We start from the raw sequence: 13,178 nt of genomic DNA, 5'->3' as shown, positions 1-13,178 counted from the left end.
CCCTTAACTAATCAGGAGGAGAAGAAAAACCCCACAAAGTTTCATCCAAGGCCCTCCTTGGCAAGTCCATTACCTCAACTAGTAAGAACCTATATCCACAAAGGAAAACCCTCAAACGTGCATCAACATAATGGTCATCTTATGCCCATGACCCATGCAAAACATTTTCAGACCTCTTGAGTTAAGTTACGCCTACAAGGAATTAAAACGGTCGAACCCGAACCCCAGTGTAGGCCCACTGTTCTAAAAATCGATCTAGGCAGCCGCCCTAGGTAGTTTCTAGACGCTAGGCGGTGCCCAACCATTAGGCGGGTCTAGGCGGACTGATTAGGCAGGCTAGGCAGGTCTAGGCAGTCCAGTCATTTTTTTTTAAATGATTAAATGTCAAAAATTGAAGGTCCGTGTAGGCTTAAGATTTGAATGAGTTTAAAAGACTAAAGTCTAATGTAAATTATATACCACTATAACAAAGAGTATACTTTTATATGAAATCGATATTCTTCAACTATTACACATTTTTGTAATAATTATCTTTGTTTGTGTTTATTTTTTGAGTTATGGTAAATGATTTTCTTCATTTCTTGTAGTATATGTGTGTATTACTATATATATTAGGAAAAAAAACCGCCTATCGCCTAGCCCGTTTATGCACTGCCTAAAAAGCCTAGGCGCTAGGCACTCTCCCATCGCCCGACTACCGACTAGCGTTTTTTAGAACACTGTGTAGGCCTTAACTTGAAGGATTGTTGAAAACCACAGTAACAGGTTAACAAGCCAATGAATTTCAGCAACGCAAAAATTTATAAATAAATAATCTAGGCTGACGTTTTCATATTCAAGTAAAAAGTTTTTAGCAATTGAAATAAAAATCCTAGTGCAGGCACCAAATGGGAGAACATTACGTAGAACAACTTTATGATGAACTATTTACATACGTAATAAAATGACAAAAAATAGAAGAAATAACAGAGATGAAGGGCAAAATTTTGGAAATTTCCTGTTAATTAGTAGCGGCAGAAGAAATGGATGAAGTTGTCACCATGTCATTCGTGCAACAAGAATAATGGTAATGGGACATCAAATCACCATGCCTTAAGGTACTTAGCAAGTACAGTGCCAAGCTCAAAATTCGACACTGTAAATGCATAAGCTCGACTCTTTTGGATACACCAGAAACTATATTCAGTTTCTGAATGTTTACGGAATACAATTGTCAGACTCACAGTCCAATCCACAATGCCATACATCATTCGAGATAAACTATTAACCTTTGGGCATAAAGCATTTGGTTCACCAACTTTTCTTCTATCCAAAGTGACTTGTTCTATTCACCTCACAAATGGAATGAGCAGGTACTCAGCGTAAAATAGCTGCAAAGTCGTAAAGGGAAAATAAGTAAAAAAATAAAAAATATATCCAGGACAGAAAAGTAGCTTATGTTAATCTAAATTCAAGTTCTGTACACGATGTATCCTGTCAACAGATCAATTGATGGACCCACCCGAACTATATAAATAGCTAATCTAGACAAAATTTTCTCCATTGGCCGTTTCTTCAGTCCATTCTCTGGAGCAATGGCTTCCTCACCAAATTGACGTACCACAATGTTACAACGGTACACTAAGTATTTTTGCCCCTCGAAGGCTGGAACATTACTGGTTAATAGTTAGAGTTCAGCCCAATAACAGGCCGTTACAATATGACAGCCACAATAGTCCCAAAGATGACTATCACTGGTAGGACCACATTTTGGTTAATACCGAAAGATACAGTTGTAAAAACCATGGTACAAAATATCCCGATATATTGCGATATTTGGAGATATCTATCCAGATTTCAGAGAAAGATATATAAATATCACGATATGTTCAGAAATATATACGACTGCAAATATCAGTAATATTTTGACGATATTTACTATATTTGTGATATTTGGAGATATTTTGTGATATTTTGAGATATTTAACGATATTTTGTATATATAACAATTTTATTTAATATTTACCATTATATTTCAAATAAATATAAATAATGTATCATGATATATCCACAATATCTACGATATTTGTCGATATTCTAGATATATCCACGATATTTGCATGTGAAACAATGTCAAATATCCCCAAAGAGAGAGATATATCCACGATACATATCCAGAAATTGAGTATTGATAAATATCCATATCCTGATATTTTGTACTATGGTAAGAACTACTTTATTGGGTTACTCACTCAAAAGACTAAATTGAAAACACTCTTCTCATAGAAGTGTCTGTTTAGATCATTGTACCTTCCAAATAAACATGTAAAAAGATGTTATGGCATCTTTGCTCTCCAGATCAGTAGATTTGGCACGGAACCAGAGAAGTGAAGCCAAGATGATATGGCCAAGAATCTGTAGCACGTTGAGAGGATTAGATTGACTTGAGCCGTCATCATAGCTAGGCATATTTAATTAAGAAGGCCTAATCTGGTAGTTCAATTGGATATGCATTCGCTACTTTTGAACCACAAGAGAACATACATCTACCGAATTCAATCTAGTCAATTGGATATGCATTAGCTACCTCTTAACCTAATAACCACCACAAGAGAAAGGCCAAACAAATATCTGACGAATTCAATCTAGTCAACAAATACCAAGTAGATTCAGTTCTAAAGCTGATCCAGAACTAAGTAACACTGACACAGGTATGTGTTTCGGTGTCTAACACGGTAACCTAATGAATTATGAAGTAGGAGAAGGGACAGAGCTTTAAAAAAAAAAAAAAATCCTGCTCTATTCTTTAGTTACGTAACTATTTCTTGGGCTCAAGACCTAACAAAGTCCTCCTTAGAAATAAATTACTAGGCAAGTAGCATATCATGGAGTTGTGACTATGTTAATAGACTAAATTCCTTTAGGGTTTAAAAGAAACCCTAGATTGAAATCGTACACATAATGTGTCTCGTGTCCGATGTCCATGTTAAATAGATCCAGAATTAATCTAGTCAACTTAATTTAATAAAACTTTGCTGACTAAAGCCCAATGCATTTCAATCACAGGTATAGAACACATTACTGTTACGAATTTGCTCCAAAGGCAGGAAGATGCTGCTCCAACCAACAAGGCAACACTGTAAGCCATCTGAAGGAGGTATATGCAAATCCAAAATACCTGTTCGAGAATATTTCCTGGGCAGTCAAAAAAAAGAAAAAGATGTGGCAAATTCTGCTACAGAGTAGTAATGAGTGTATTTTCAATTACTGACCCGCTTTTGGCCCAAACGCACAGTAAAAGACCGGATGCCGAATATCTTGTCTCCATCAATATCAGGTATATCCTACATAATAATTCAGTCCAAAGGCATATAAATAGTTAAATACATTGGAGATACGGAAGATCATGGACCATGAAAGAAAATAGATAACTTTTAACCAAAAAAACACACTCGTAGTATGTGCATGGAATTGATCTTATTTCGTATTTAAAAGAACAACCGTCATACCCACTTTCACTTAACATGCATTTTATACAATTTTGTCACTTTAGTTTGTTGAGAATGTTTTGATTATATTTAACATGTTTATTAATGCACTAAGGTAGTTTTATAAATTAAACCACTTTACTTCACTCGAGCAAACCCCGTGCCTCTTGCCCCAAGAGATGTAGGTTTCCCTGGTATCTTGCAACTACCTTCTTCTCAGATTCCAATATATATATCATTCTAAAAGAAAAAGTCAATGTAGTTGCGAATAAAAAGAGATGTAGGTTCCCCTGCTACCTTGAATAAAGCTATAACAACAGAGAAGAAGCTCATAAATGCAGTTGCAAATATCAATGGCCTTGTCAAGACGGCAGGTCTTCCATAAACAAATGTCTGAAAAGTATAACACCAAAAAATCATCATCTAATGCCAAAAGACACGATGAAACATAAATAACAAAATGTTGAAATAAGAGGTAATCCTGGTACAAAATTCACCATACAAAAGGAGATACTCCTACTAATCTAGAAGATTTTAGGTCACTGGTGAGCAAATAGGATGTTTCCAATCATCAAACAATTTCTTTCCGATTTGGAATGTAAAATACAGTCGGGATATGCATCAGTGTTACGGAACTGTACTTACTTTTTTTTCTCTGTCTTGAATAAGTACAAAATTTAACAAATCTATCGAGCTGACTTGGTGAGTTTTTTCATGGAAACCATCAAATCTATATTCCAGCTTCTATGGATATGAGTCAGAGATTTTCTAAATGGGGTCAACTAATTGAATATATCAGTTTGCTAAGTATACGCAGTTCTGTACTATATCTATGTACGACACTAGGACTACATTAATGTATCTCTAAAAACCAATATTCTACATAAAACGAAAAGGAATGAATAAATTGCTTAGATGAAAGATGGGAAAGAGATCTCAGGATCAACTGGAAACAGACCTGCATATGCAGAAAAAATGCAAGTTGAACGATCACAGCTCGAACAGCCAGTATACACATTGCCGCAACCATAGCAAACCGCTTCCATCTCAATAATGGTAACTGAGTAATACACAAAGATTGAAGACCATCAAAGTGATGCAACATTAATATTACTTGGCTAACCTATGCTGATTAGTAATAACTTAGTCATGCGGTTGAGCCAGGATCGTGCTCAATTCCATCAAGTGATTAGATCAGTGGTCTTGTCAAAACAAACATCACTTTCCTAATATGACATACTGGTATGAATGACAACAGAGTGTAAATGAGAATATCTAGGATTCTCAATTGACTATTTTGAAGTGTCAACTAGAAAAGAGGTTATTTCATCACATCATAGTCTTGGTGTCTGTGTCTGTGTTACACTAGGAACCACTTTTTCTACACTTTCTTTTCAATTTCTTTTGCTTCTTTGACTTCTTTCCCAAAACCCCAGAGTAATACTATGAAAAAGTGAACCAAATGGAAGAATACAAAATTTTCTTTTATCTGGACAAATGGAAAAAGGTTTCTGATCTCAAAAGCGTAACTTTGCAAGGAAGCTTAAATCTAAGCTTTCCAGCCTAGTTGTCACCATTAGAAAAAACTTCGTAGAGTCGAGAGATGCTCATGCTACAATTGTATCATGCATTCAACTCAAAATTTTCAATCCGCAATCACAAATCATAAGAAAAGAGAACATGTATTCTTATTTGACTACATGATTCCTGAATTTTAGTATCTTATACCGTTCAAAATGTTTCAGAATCAATTGTGAGTTTATGACATATTTGTGAGTAGAACAATCCGGATTGCCTCCCCCTTCCGACAGAGGCCATGTGTTCGACACAACTTTTCCAGGGAAGCACCAAAAGATAAACTTTCTGTTTTGGGGTAATAGTGCTCATGCATGGTCTCAATTTAAATGTCTCGTCCAGAGCTTTCCAAATATATAAGTATTTTCAAAAGCAGACTTTTTGAACTTGAAAATGTACAACTCTTCCTCCTCGGACACGAGTTAAAATCATCTTTCACAGCATGTCTAGTCCTTTCCTCTCATTATTTCTTTACCATTCACAACCATCTGATTGTGCTTCTTCAGGGTAGACAAACCAAAATGCACGATTATCAAGAGGTTCAGCATCATCTAGCCTTGGGTCTGTCTTTACAGCGAGATCCACTGATCTGCTGTGTTGAATGGATTTTGTAAATGTGCATGACGGGGCCAAAACTGGGTCACCAATCAGTTTTTCTCGGGGCCTAATTGGCATTATTAAGTGGGACCGAAGCCTGGTAATCCCTATTCATTAATATGATTCATGTTGCAGCAAAACATGACACGGAACAACAGGGGAAAAAAGGTGACGATACCACTGCATTAATTGTAGCAAAGTTATTTAACTGAAAAGTGACCCAGAAGAAAGGGAAAGAAACTCACATTGATTGAGTATGCAGTTCCAAGAATAAAACTAATGAATAGTGCCCAAAATAACGGCCATGAACCGACTATCCATCCAAGCCAAAAGCTCTGAAAATGAAAACCACGGTAAGCTTGTCATCATAGAGCAATCCTAAAATTCTGCAGACAAAAGTACGCTACACAAGCATATAGTGTGTAACTAGAACCTTTTTATATCTTACATTCTTACCAAGATAACTAAACTTTTTTCTTTTTTGATTGAAAGAACCATGAATCCTAAACTAAGCATAATGTTTCTTTTATTGAAGCTTTTACAAACTCTTAAACTTTAGGAGCATCCAACTCGATACCAATTAACCCAATTGGTGATCAGTGGAGAGGCCTGGGAATTTATATACTGCTATGCAAGGCTTCCAATGTCCTATGTGGGACTAAACTAAACATCTCAACACGCCCCCCTCACGTGTGGCGTTACTTAAGCCTAACACATGGACAAACACACTTGGGTGACGTGGAGTAGCCTTTGGGCCAAATACAATAGCTTAAGGAGCATCCAACTCAAAACCAATTGGTGATGAGTGAAGAGATTCAGGACCTTTATACACTGTTATGCTATGCTTTCAATGTCCCATGTGGGACTAAACTAAACAGCTCAACACAAACTTAAATATATGTACAACTCCCCACTCTCATAAGCAAGTATCAGAATGCCTATCTTGCGGTATCGTTTTTAGAGGACTTAATTAACAAGAACAATCTAATTTTTCCCTTTCTCTTTCGTAGTTTTATTGGCAATATGAGTGTGAATTACAATTTGAACCAAGAGCAGCTCCTACTCCAAACCATGAGTATGCAATGCTTTCAATGTCCCATGTGGAACTAAACTAAACACATCAACACAAAAAAAAAATATGTGCAACTCCCAACTCTCATAACCAAGTATCAGAATGCCTATCCTGCGGTATCTTTTTTCGAGGACTTAATTAACAAGAACAATCTAATTTTTCTCATTCTCTTTCGTAGTTTTAATTGCAATATGACTGTGTATTACAATTTGAACCAAGAAGCTCCTACTCCACACTATCCAAAGTTTTGTCTTTTATTTTTAGGTTACATTGAATTTCACTAATAGAAAGAAAAGATCAAGGTCGGAGATTAGGAGGATCTGTTAGCATCAAGTGAAGAAAAAGAACAATCTAACCATATAAAACAATTCTTACATGCCTTCAACAATAAGAAAGAAAATTTTATATTATAGGAAGACGGGATTTCAATACCATTGACAGAGTACCATTGAAAGACACTTCAGCCTTTAGATACCTTGTGAGATTATGAGTATACTTTTCGATATACTCCTGTTAGAATTCTTGAGCTACATGTTTTGTTAGGACCTTAGTCCAGTTTTCACATGATACTGTGAAAACTTGCTAGCCTTCGTCAGATCCATGAGACCAATGCGAGCAACTATTTTATCTCTCCTCTTGCTCTTAGACAACATTGGTCAATTATGTATAGTCTTTCTTGCTCTCTCTCCATAAATTGACTCAAGCTATGTAACTAATTGTCTCAATTATCTCAAAAAACTATGTTTATAAACTTCACAACATGGCATCAGAGTACCTCTGGTCTTGGGTGTTCTTTGCCTCAAGTTCCTTGTTCCTTCTTTTCTTCTTCCCCAGAAGTTTGTCTTTGGGAAAGTGTTCTAGTTTTTACCACCACTAGTGGGTGGGATTCAGATAAAAGATTAGCAGTTGATTAAAACCACAACTGTACCCTATTCATCATCGTATTGTTTATCGCGTGATCGGTCACTGTACAAAGTTAACACTAACAATCATTATTCATCTCGGATAATGTTCATATGTGGTACTGTTGATTTGACATTTTTCACTGTAATATTGTACAGTTGTTCATGATATAGCTACCTATCTCCATTTAGATCTAGAAATATGTCGTCACCACAAAGTTAATCTCACTTGATCTAAAAATGTGCAAGCACATCAAATATAAATTTGTCTAGATCTACAGATCTCTGATCACTACTGATTCTATGTTGTCTACAATTTGCCAGAACCACAAATGCGATTAAGTCAAAGTCTGTTGATTAGTGGTTATTCACATATCTCATCTCAATCTTGTCTTCTTGATGATTCATGTCTCACTGGTCTTGGTTTGTTTTTTTGTTGCCTAATATTTCACCGTCTCATTATGAGATGCAGCTTGGATAATGATTTTTGTTATTAGATTCTATACCACAAACAATGTCCAAGAAAGCGTTAAGCAGAAGGCAGGAGGGCGCCTAAATCCTATGGTGACCAGGCAAGCTTGGCGGTAGGCGTTTTCTTTAATCAAACTTGATCATTTAATACAAATGCGAGTTCTTTATACTATCATTTCCATCATTCAACATTCATAGACAAAGAAAAGTACTCTTAATAGGCATAAAAGTTATATAAACAAACATTTCCTAAAATAGAAAATCAAAAAATGTATGAACCTATGAACTGGTCAACTAGATCCCTTAATTTTCTCCATATCCATCAAAAACTCTCTCCCTCCCTCCCTTGGACCAAACTCATACCAATCAAGAGTTGTTATTTGTCTTCTTTGATTGAGAAAATGCAGAAGAAGGGTGATTTCATCGACGAACCAGATGATGCTGCTGCATTGCTACTGAAGACAGGAAAAGGCGAAGACTGTGGAGGAGGTCCTCGTGTATATCAAAAGGCCTTTTATTCTTTTTGTCTAAGGTGCATGACTAGACGAGTTATATACAATGAATTTCACCCATCTTATGCATAGGTGGGCTCCTTGATGTTTTGAATAGGGAATGTTGCTCTGTGCTCCGAAACAATCAAACAAACAAAGGTGCCTGTCACACTCACGATGGACTGCGAGAGGTATACTGGACGAAGGTGGGGATGGTGTCAAGTCCGTATGGCCGGGGCGGTTGTTTGACTTGTTTCCAGGGATTCCACTGACTCTACATGTTCACTGAGCCAAAATGATACCATGAGAGCCTTTTTGTTATAACCCTTTTTAGGAACTAGTTTCTTGGTGTTTTCAATCTTTTTCTTTTGTTTCGGTCGTTGTACTAGTAGGACACCTCATCCTACTTTCTCTTGGTTAACAAAAACTCTAATTTTGGTTTCATATACATAAACTCTAACTAGCAATCGAAAAAATAAATAAATAAAAGCGAGACGGAGAAGAAAAGGAGAGAAACTGTGGGTGCTACTTAGTTTTTAAGTCCCTGTGGACTTTTAGTTTTTAAGCCCTTGTGAGCTTTCAGTTTTTGGCTTTCATAACTTTTTAAAACATTTCATGATCCTGCATAGTCGGCCCAACTGATTTCCCCATAAGAGACCTAGAGGTCAATTTATAGAACACCGACCACAAAATTGTTTGTTGCTCCCTAGGTTCTCTTGATGCAAGTGGGTTTTTGTTTGTTAGATCTCGTCTTCTTGATTAACAAAGTAATTGCCCCTTGTTCAAGTGCTTTAAATGTACTGCTTCGGGGACTGATACACTGTGTCAATGTCGCTTAGGTTAGACATAGAGAAGTTTTATTTCACATTTTCATTGCTGCATTACAAGAGGGAGCGAGGAAGTATACGTATGTATCTGCCTGAGGGTGGGTTAATGAAAGTACTACACTGAGAAGGTTAATGATCTCCATGCACAAAACACAAAAGCACCATAAAAACAAAAAAAAATTCCAAGCATTTTTTGTGCTATGAGAGTAACTTACCATAATGGCAAAAGATGTAACAATCATGATCCCTGTTCCAACCGAATATTCCCCTGATGCAAGTGGAAGATAAGGCTTGTTAACCTGAAATTTAAATGCATTAGTCATCAAAAAAGAAATTCATTGAACCATGTATAGATTATAGAATACTAGAAGCTAGAGCAAGTATGGAACCATATTCAATACTTGAGAATACAATTTTTTTTAAAATAAGCGAAAAAAAACTTTGGGTTTCTTCACTGGGGAGAAGTTTTCAAGGACAACTCAAACAACACTTGGTCTGCACCACTTGTACCTCATCTCCAAGTAGACAATTGAGGCATTGAGGTCTATAAAGACAAACCCAAAGCTTTTCAGTTTTCTCTTTATGAGAATACTTAAAGACATATAGAAAGCAGGGATTAGCAGTACCCTATGAAAAATTTCAAAGAACTACCTTGTCTATCTCTATGTCAGATAGTTGATTCAATCCAACAATGTAGATGTTCATGAAAAGCGCAGCAACAATTGCCTGAAACGTAATTGCACATAGAAACACATAAGTTCATTCAGCTAACAACAAAATATAGATTTTTGATAAAAAATATTCATATCATTACCTCCAATACACCCGTAAGGAACAATGGAGAAATATCCGATAGCTTCTCGACAGCAAGTAGCGAAACTGAGATGATGCTCAATGCCTGCTTAGATACAAGTTTGTTAGCCTATTTTTTTACTCATGGATGGCAGATCTACAAGACTGATAACATAAGTATGACTCGAGTTATCCATCAGGGAACATGTCCTGCCAAATTTGAACTTAACTGTGCCAATAACTGTGTGAGGCCTTGAAAAACGATAAAAAACATCTACGGCATTTTGCGCAGGTTTCAAAGTGTTATTCGGATTATACGATTCAGGATCAGACTCAATAGGATGTCCAGAGGTAGCATTTATGAGACCCTTCTTGTCAGGTCTCTTACGGAATGAAGACTTTTCCCTGTTGCCTTTGAGATGATGATTAACGAGACATCTCCTAAACCTTCCAACGTGGAATTTTTCATGGGCATTCCACACCATGGACTCTGAACCATGGATCGGAACATTAGAACCTGATAAAACAGATGTCGGTGAGCTGTTAGGATATGACCAGAGAGGATTTAAGTATAAAGTTAAATTTGCTATAAAAGGATATAAGAATTCACTGCATCCTATTCACCTAAGAACTTTCGATTTGCCTTCATGAGAATTTATTTAAGCTTCAAAACACCTTCAGGGGTAAGTCTCAGATCTTCGAAAATGTGATCATATACTCATGATATATTATATAATCTACCATCTAAGATCTCAAATAAATCGTTTCAATATTATAAGTTCATAATAGGCCTTATGTTGACTTCGAAATATACAGTTTCAAACTTTCAATCCACACCACCATCAGATATGCATCATTGGGCAGTTCCTTCAAATGATATACCACCCCCAATCGGGCATTTAGGAAACTTAAAGAAGACCTTAAACCAAGGGGTTTAGGTGATATCTCAGAAAACAGAAACACTTGGTTACCAGTAAAATTATATTATTGTTAATGGAGAATAAAGTTTGGAGTGAAAAGAGGATACGGCCTTAGTTTGGTTTTAGCCTTGTATCACTACCCACCCACCCCCGCACACAACGAAAGAAGCAATGTGGAACATCTGGAGATGTCCTCCATAAACTAATCATATAAACAAAGATAATGTAATTTTATTTAATCCAAGTCTACTAAGTCCCATCTAAGTACAAGTTCTCTCAAATTTCTATATAATTCCATTGGTTGCTTGTGTTTGGTGAGATTTGTAAAGAGCAACCCCTTAGGAAGTAAGAAGATATAATCTAAGGTAGCATAATTTTACAACCACGAGAAAAACTGGGATCAACTAAATACGAAAACATCTTATTTCTTAAAATTAGATGCAAACCGAGATTGCACTAACGTGCAATTAAGTCATTTTTGGCATATTGGAGGAGTGTCAATGCTTTGTTGGGTAGAAAATATTAACAGATGCAGAAAAACTAGTTCTTCTTACGCTAAGTGTAGAGATCTCGAAGTACCCAGTATAGTTAACACTAGCTCCACATACAACGTCTTCTTGCTTTAGTCCCATAATAATTGTTCAGCATTTGTGGTCCATTTTTTTTTTCTTTATATAAAAGAAGCTTGAGTTATGTCTTTAAACTTTTCTGGTATTCCCATGGAGTCATTGAGGAAGCTCTTCCAAGGAATCTTAAGTTCCCTGATAGTGTGGTGTCTGTTGACGCGCACGATCCCATTCCAGAAAGGGTTGCTAGGAAATTGCTCAACCATTGTTAGACCCGCAATCCCCTTGATATACATTTTGTCCATCCTCAGGTGCATACCTCCGAGGAGTTGCTAGTAGTGGTGTACCCTAACCAAGATGCCATTCATGTTGTACCTTATCCATGTGCTCACTCATCTTGTTTGCAATCAGCTTTCCTACATACTTAAGTCTACCCATGGCACATCTTCAAATAAACTATGTTTCCAATTGCATTCTCGAGAATATGAAAAGAAAGATAGTAATCGTCTAGTTGGCAGGATTCAACTAATATGTACAAATCACGCCCCAGACCTCGACTTAAGAAATAAAAACCCAAATCATACAAACTTTACAAATATGCATATACTAATCATCACATAGCAACAATTACAAGACAAAAAGATACCCCTTTTAATAAATATTTAAACTTCTTACCCTTATTTGCAAGTATAGATAGCTTGGAAGTAGCTGGAAAAGAAGGAGGTGGAGGAAGTTTTGGAAAAACACCAATCAACAAAGACTCCATCAAACTTCTTTCTCTCTCTGGTTCAAAATTTCATTCAACTTTTAATAATAATAATAAGCATCCTCTGTTTTCCAAGCTTGAATGAAAGAAGAAAAGTAGTTGGTTTGTTTCTTTCAAGCTCTCAAAAGGACAAAACAAGTGTGAAGTGGCTGACTATGCTAGTATGCTGTGGGAGTGTGGACGTGGACCTCAAAGTCACCTGGGACTTGTTTTTCTTTTCTTTTTTCTATATAGGAGTGGTCACAGTGTGGACGTGAAAATGATTTTGTTTTGTGCTAAATTATATATATATATATATATACGAGCATGTCTTCAGTGCGCAGGTCCTATGGTGCGCAGATAATTATTGGCCTTTGGATTCAGTACTTCTGCCATTAAATACACACGCACCCTTGGTATGAGTGGCCGAGATGTAATGGCGCACCATACATCTCGCGCACCATAGATTTAGCCTATATATATATGGGGTTTACGAGACTGACTTACATGAATCTATTATGATCAATAAAGGTCAATGTGCATGATTAGTTGTTCTATAATGCATTTATTTGTGTAATGAAACAAATTACAAAATATAATAAATTAATACATCTACTCACATGAGTTGATGGCCTAACTTGGTGGTTCTAAATTTTTTTATAGATCATTGGTGATGATCTATTTATCTTTTTGTATTTAAGGTGATGATGAATGCAGGTTGAGGTTTGCCATAATCTAACAATGCAAATGCTA

At 36.3% G+C, this 13,178-nt stretch overlaps 1 protein-coding gene across 2 annotated transcripts; it reads right to left on the bottom strand.

Moving 5' to 3' along the window:
- Positions 1–972: 972 nt before the first annotated feature.
- LOC147508906 (homogentisate phytyltransferase 1, chloroplastic-like) lies at positions 973–12,611 on the bottom strand. Of its 2 annotated transcripts, XM_086601263.1 has the most exons (12): positions 12,356–12,611; positions 10,425–10,711; positions 10,217–10,300; positions 10,054–10,128; positions 9,618–9,701; positions 5,885–5,974; positions 4,426–4,527; positions 3,765–3,860; positions 3,252–3,323; positions 3,062–3,157; positions 2,290–2,394; positions 973–1,370 (listed from the first exon to the last, which is right to left on the bottom strand). In XM_086601263.1, the coding sequence occupies exons 1-12, from the start codon at positions 12,444–12,446 to the stop codon at positions 1,329–1,331; spliced, it is 1,224 nt and encodes a 407-aa protein (XP_086457389.1). In that variant the 5' UTR covers positions 12,447–12,611; the 3' UTR covers positions 973–1,328. The 2 variants fall into 2 exon arrangements, with proteins under 2 accessions (XP_086457389.1, XP_086457390.1); XM_086601264.1 differs by lacking the exon at positions 2,290–2,394.
- Positions 12,612–13,178: the final 567 nt, after the last annotated feature.

This window comes from Coptis chinensis, chromosome 3 (genome assembly GCF_015680905.1).
Source record: "Coptis chinensis isolate HL-2020 chromosome 3, ASM1568090v1, whole genome shotgun sequence".
NCBI classification, from domain to species: Eukaryota; Viridiplantae; Streptophyta; class Magnoliopsida; order Ranunculales; family Ranunculaceae; genus Coptis; species Coptis chinensis.
Note: the sequence above shows the minus strand (reverse complement) of the source record. Positions and strands in the feature narration are given on the sequence as shown.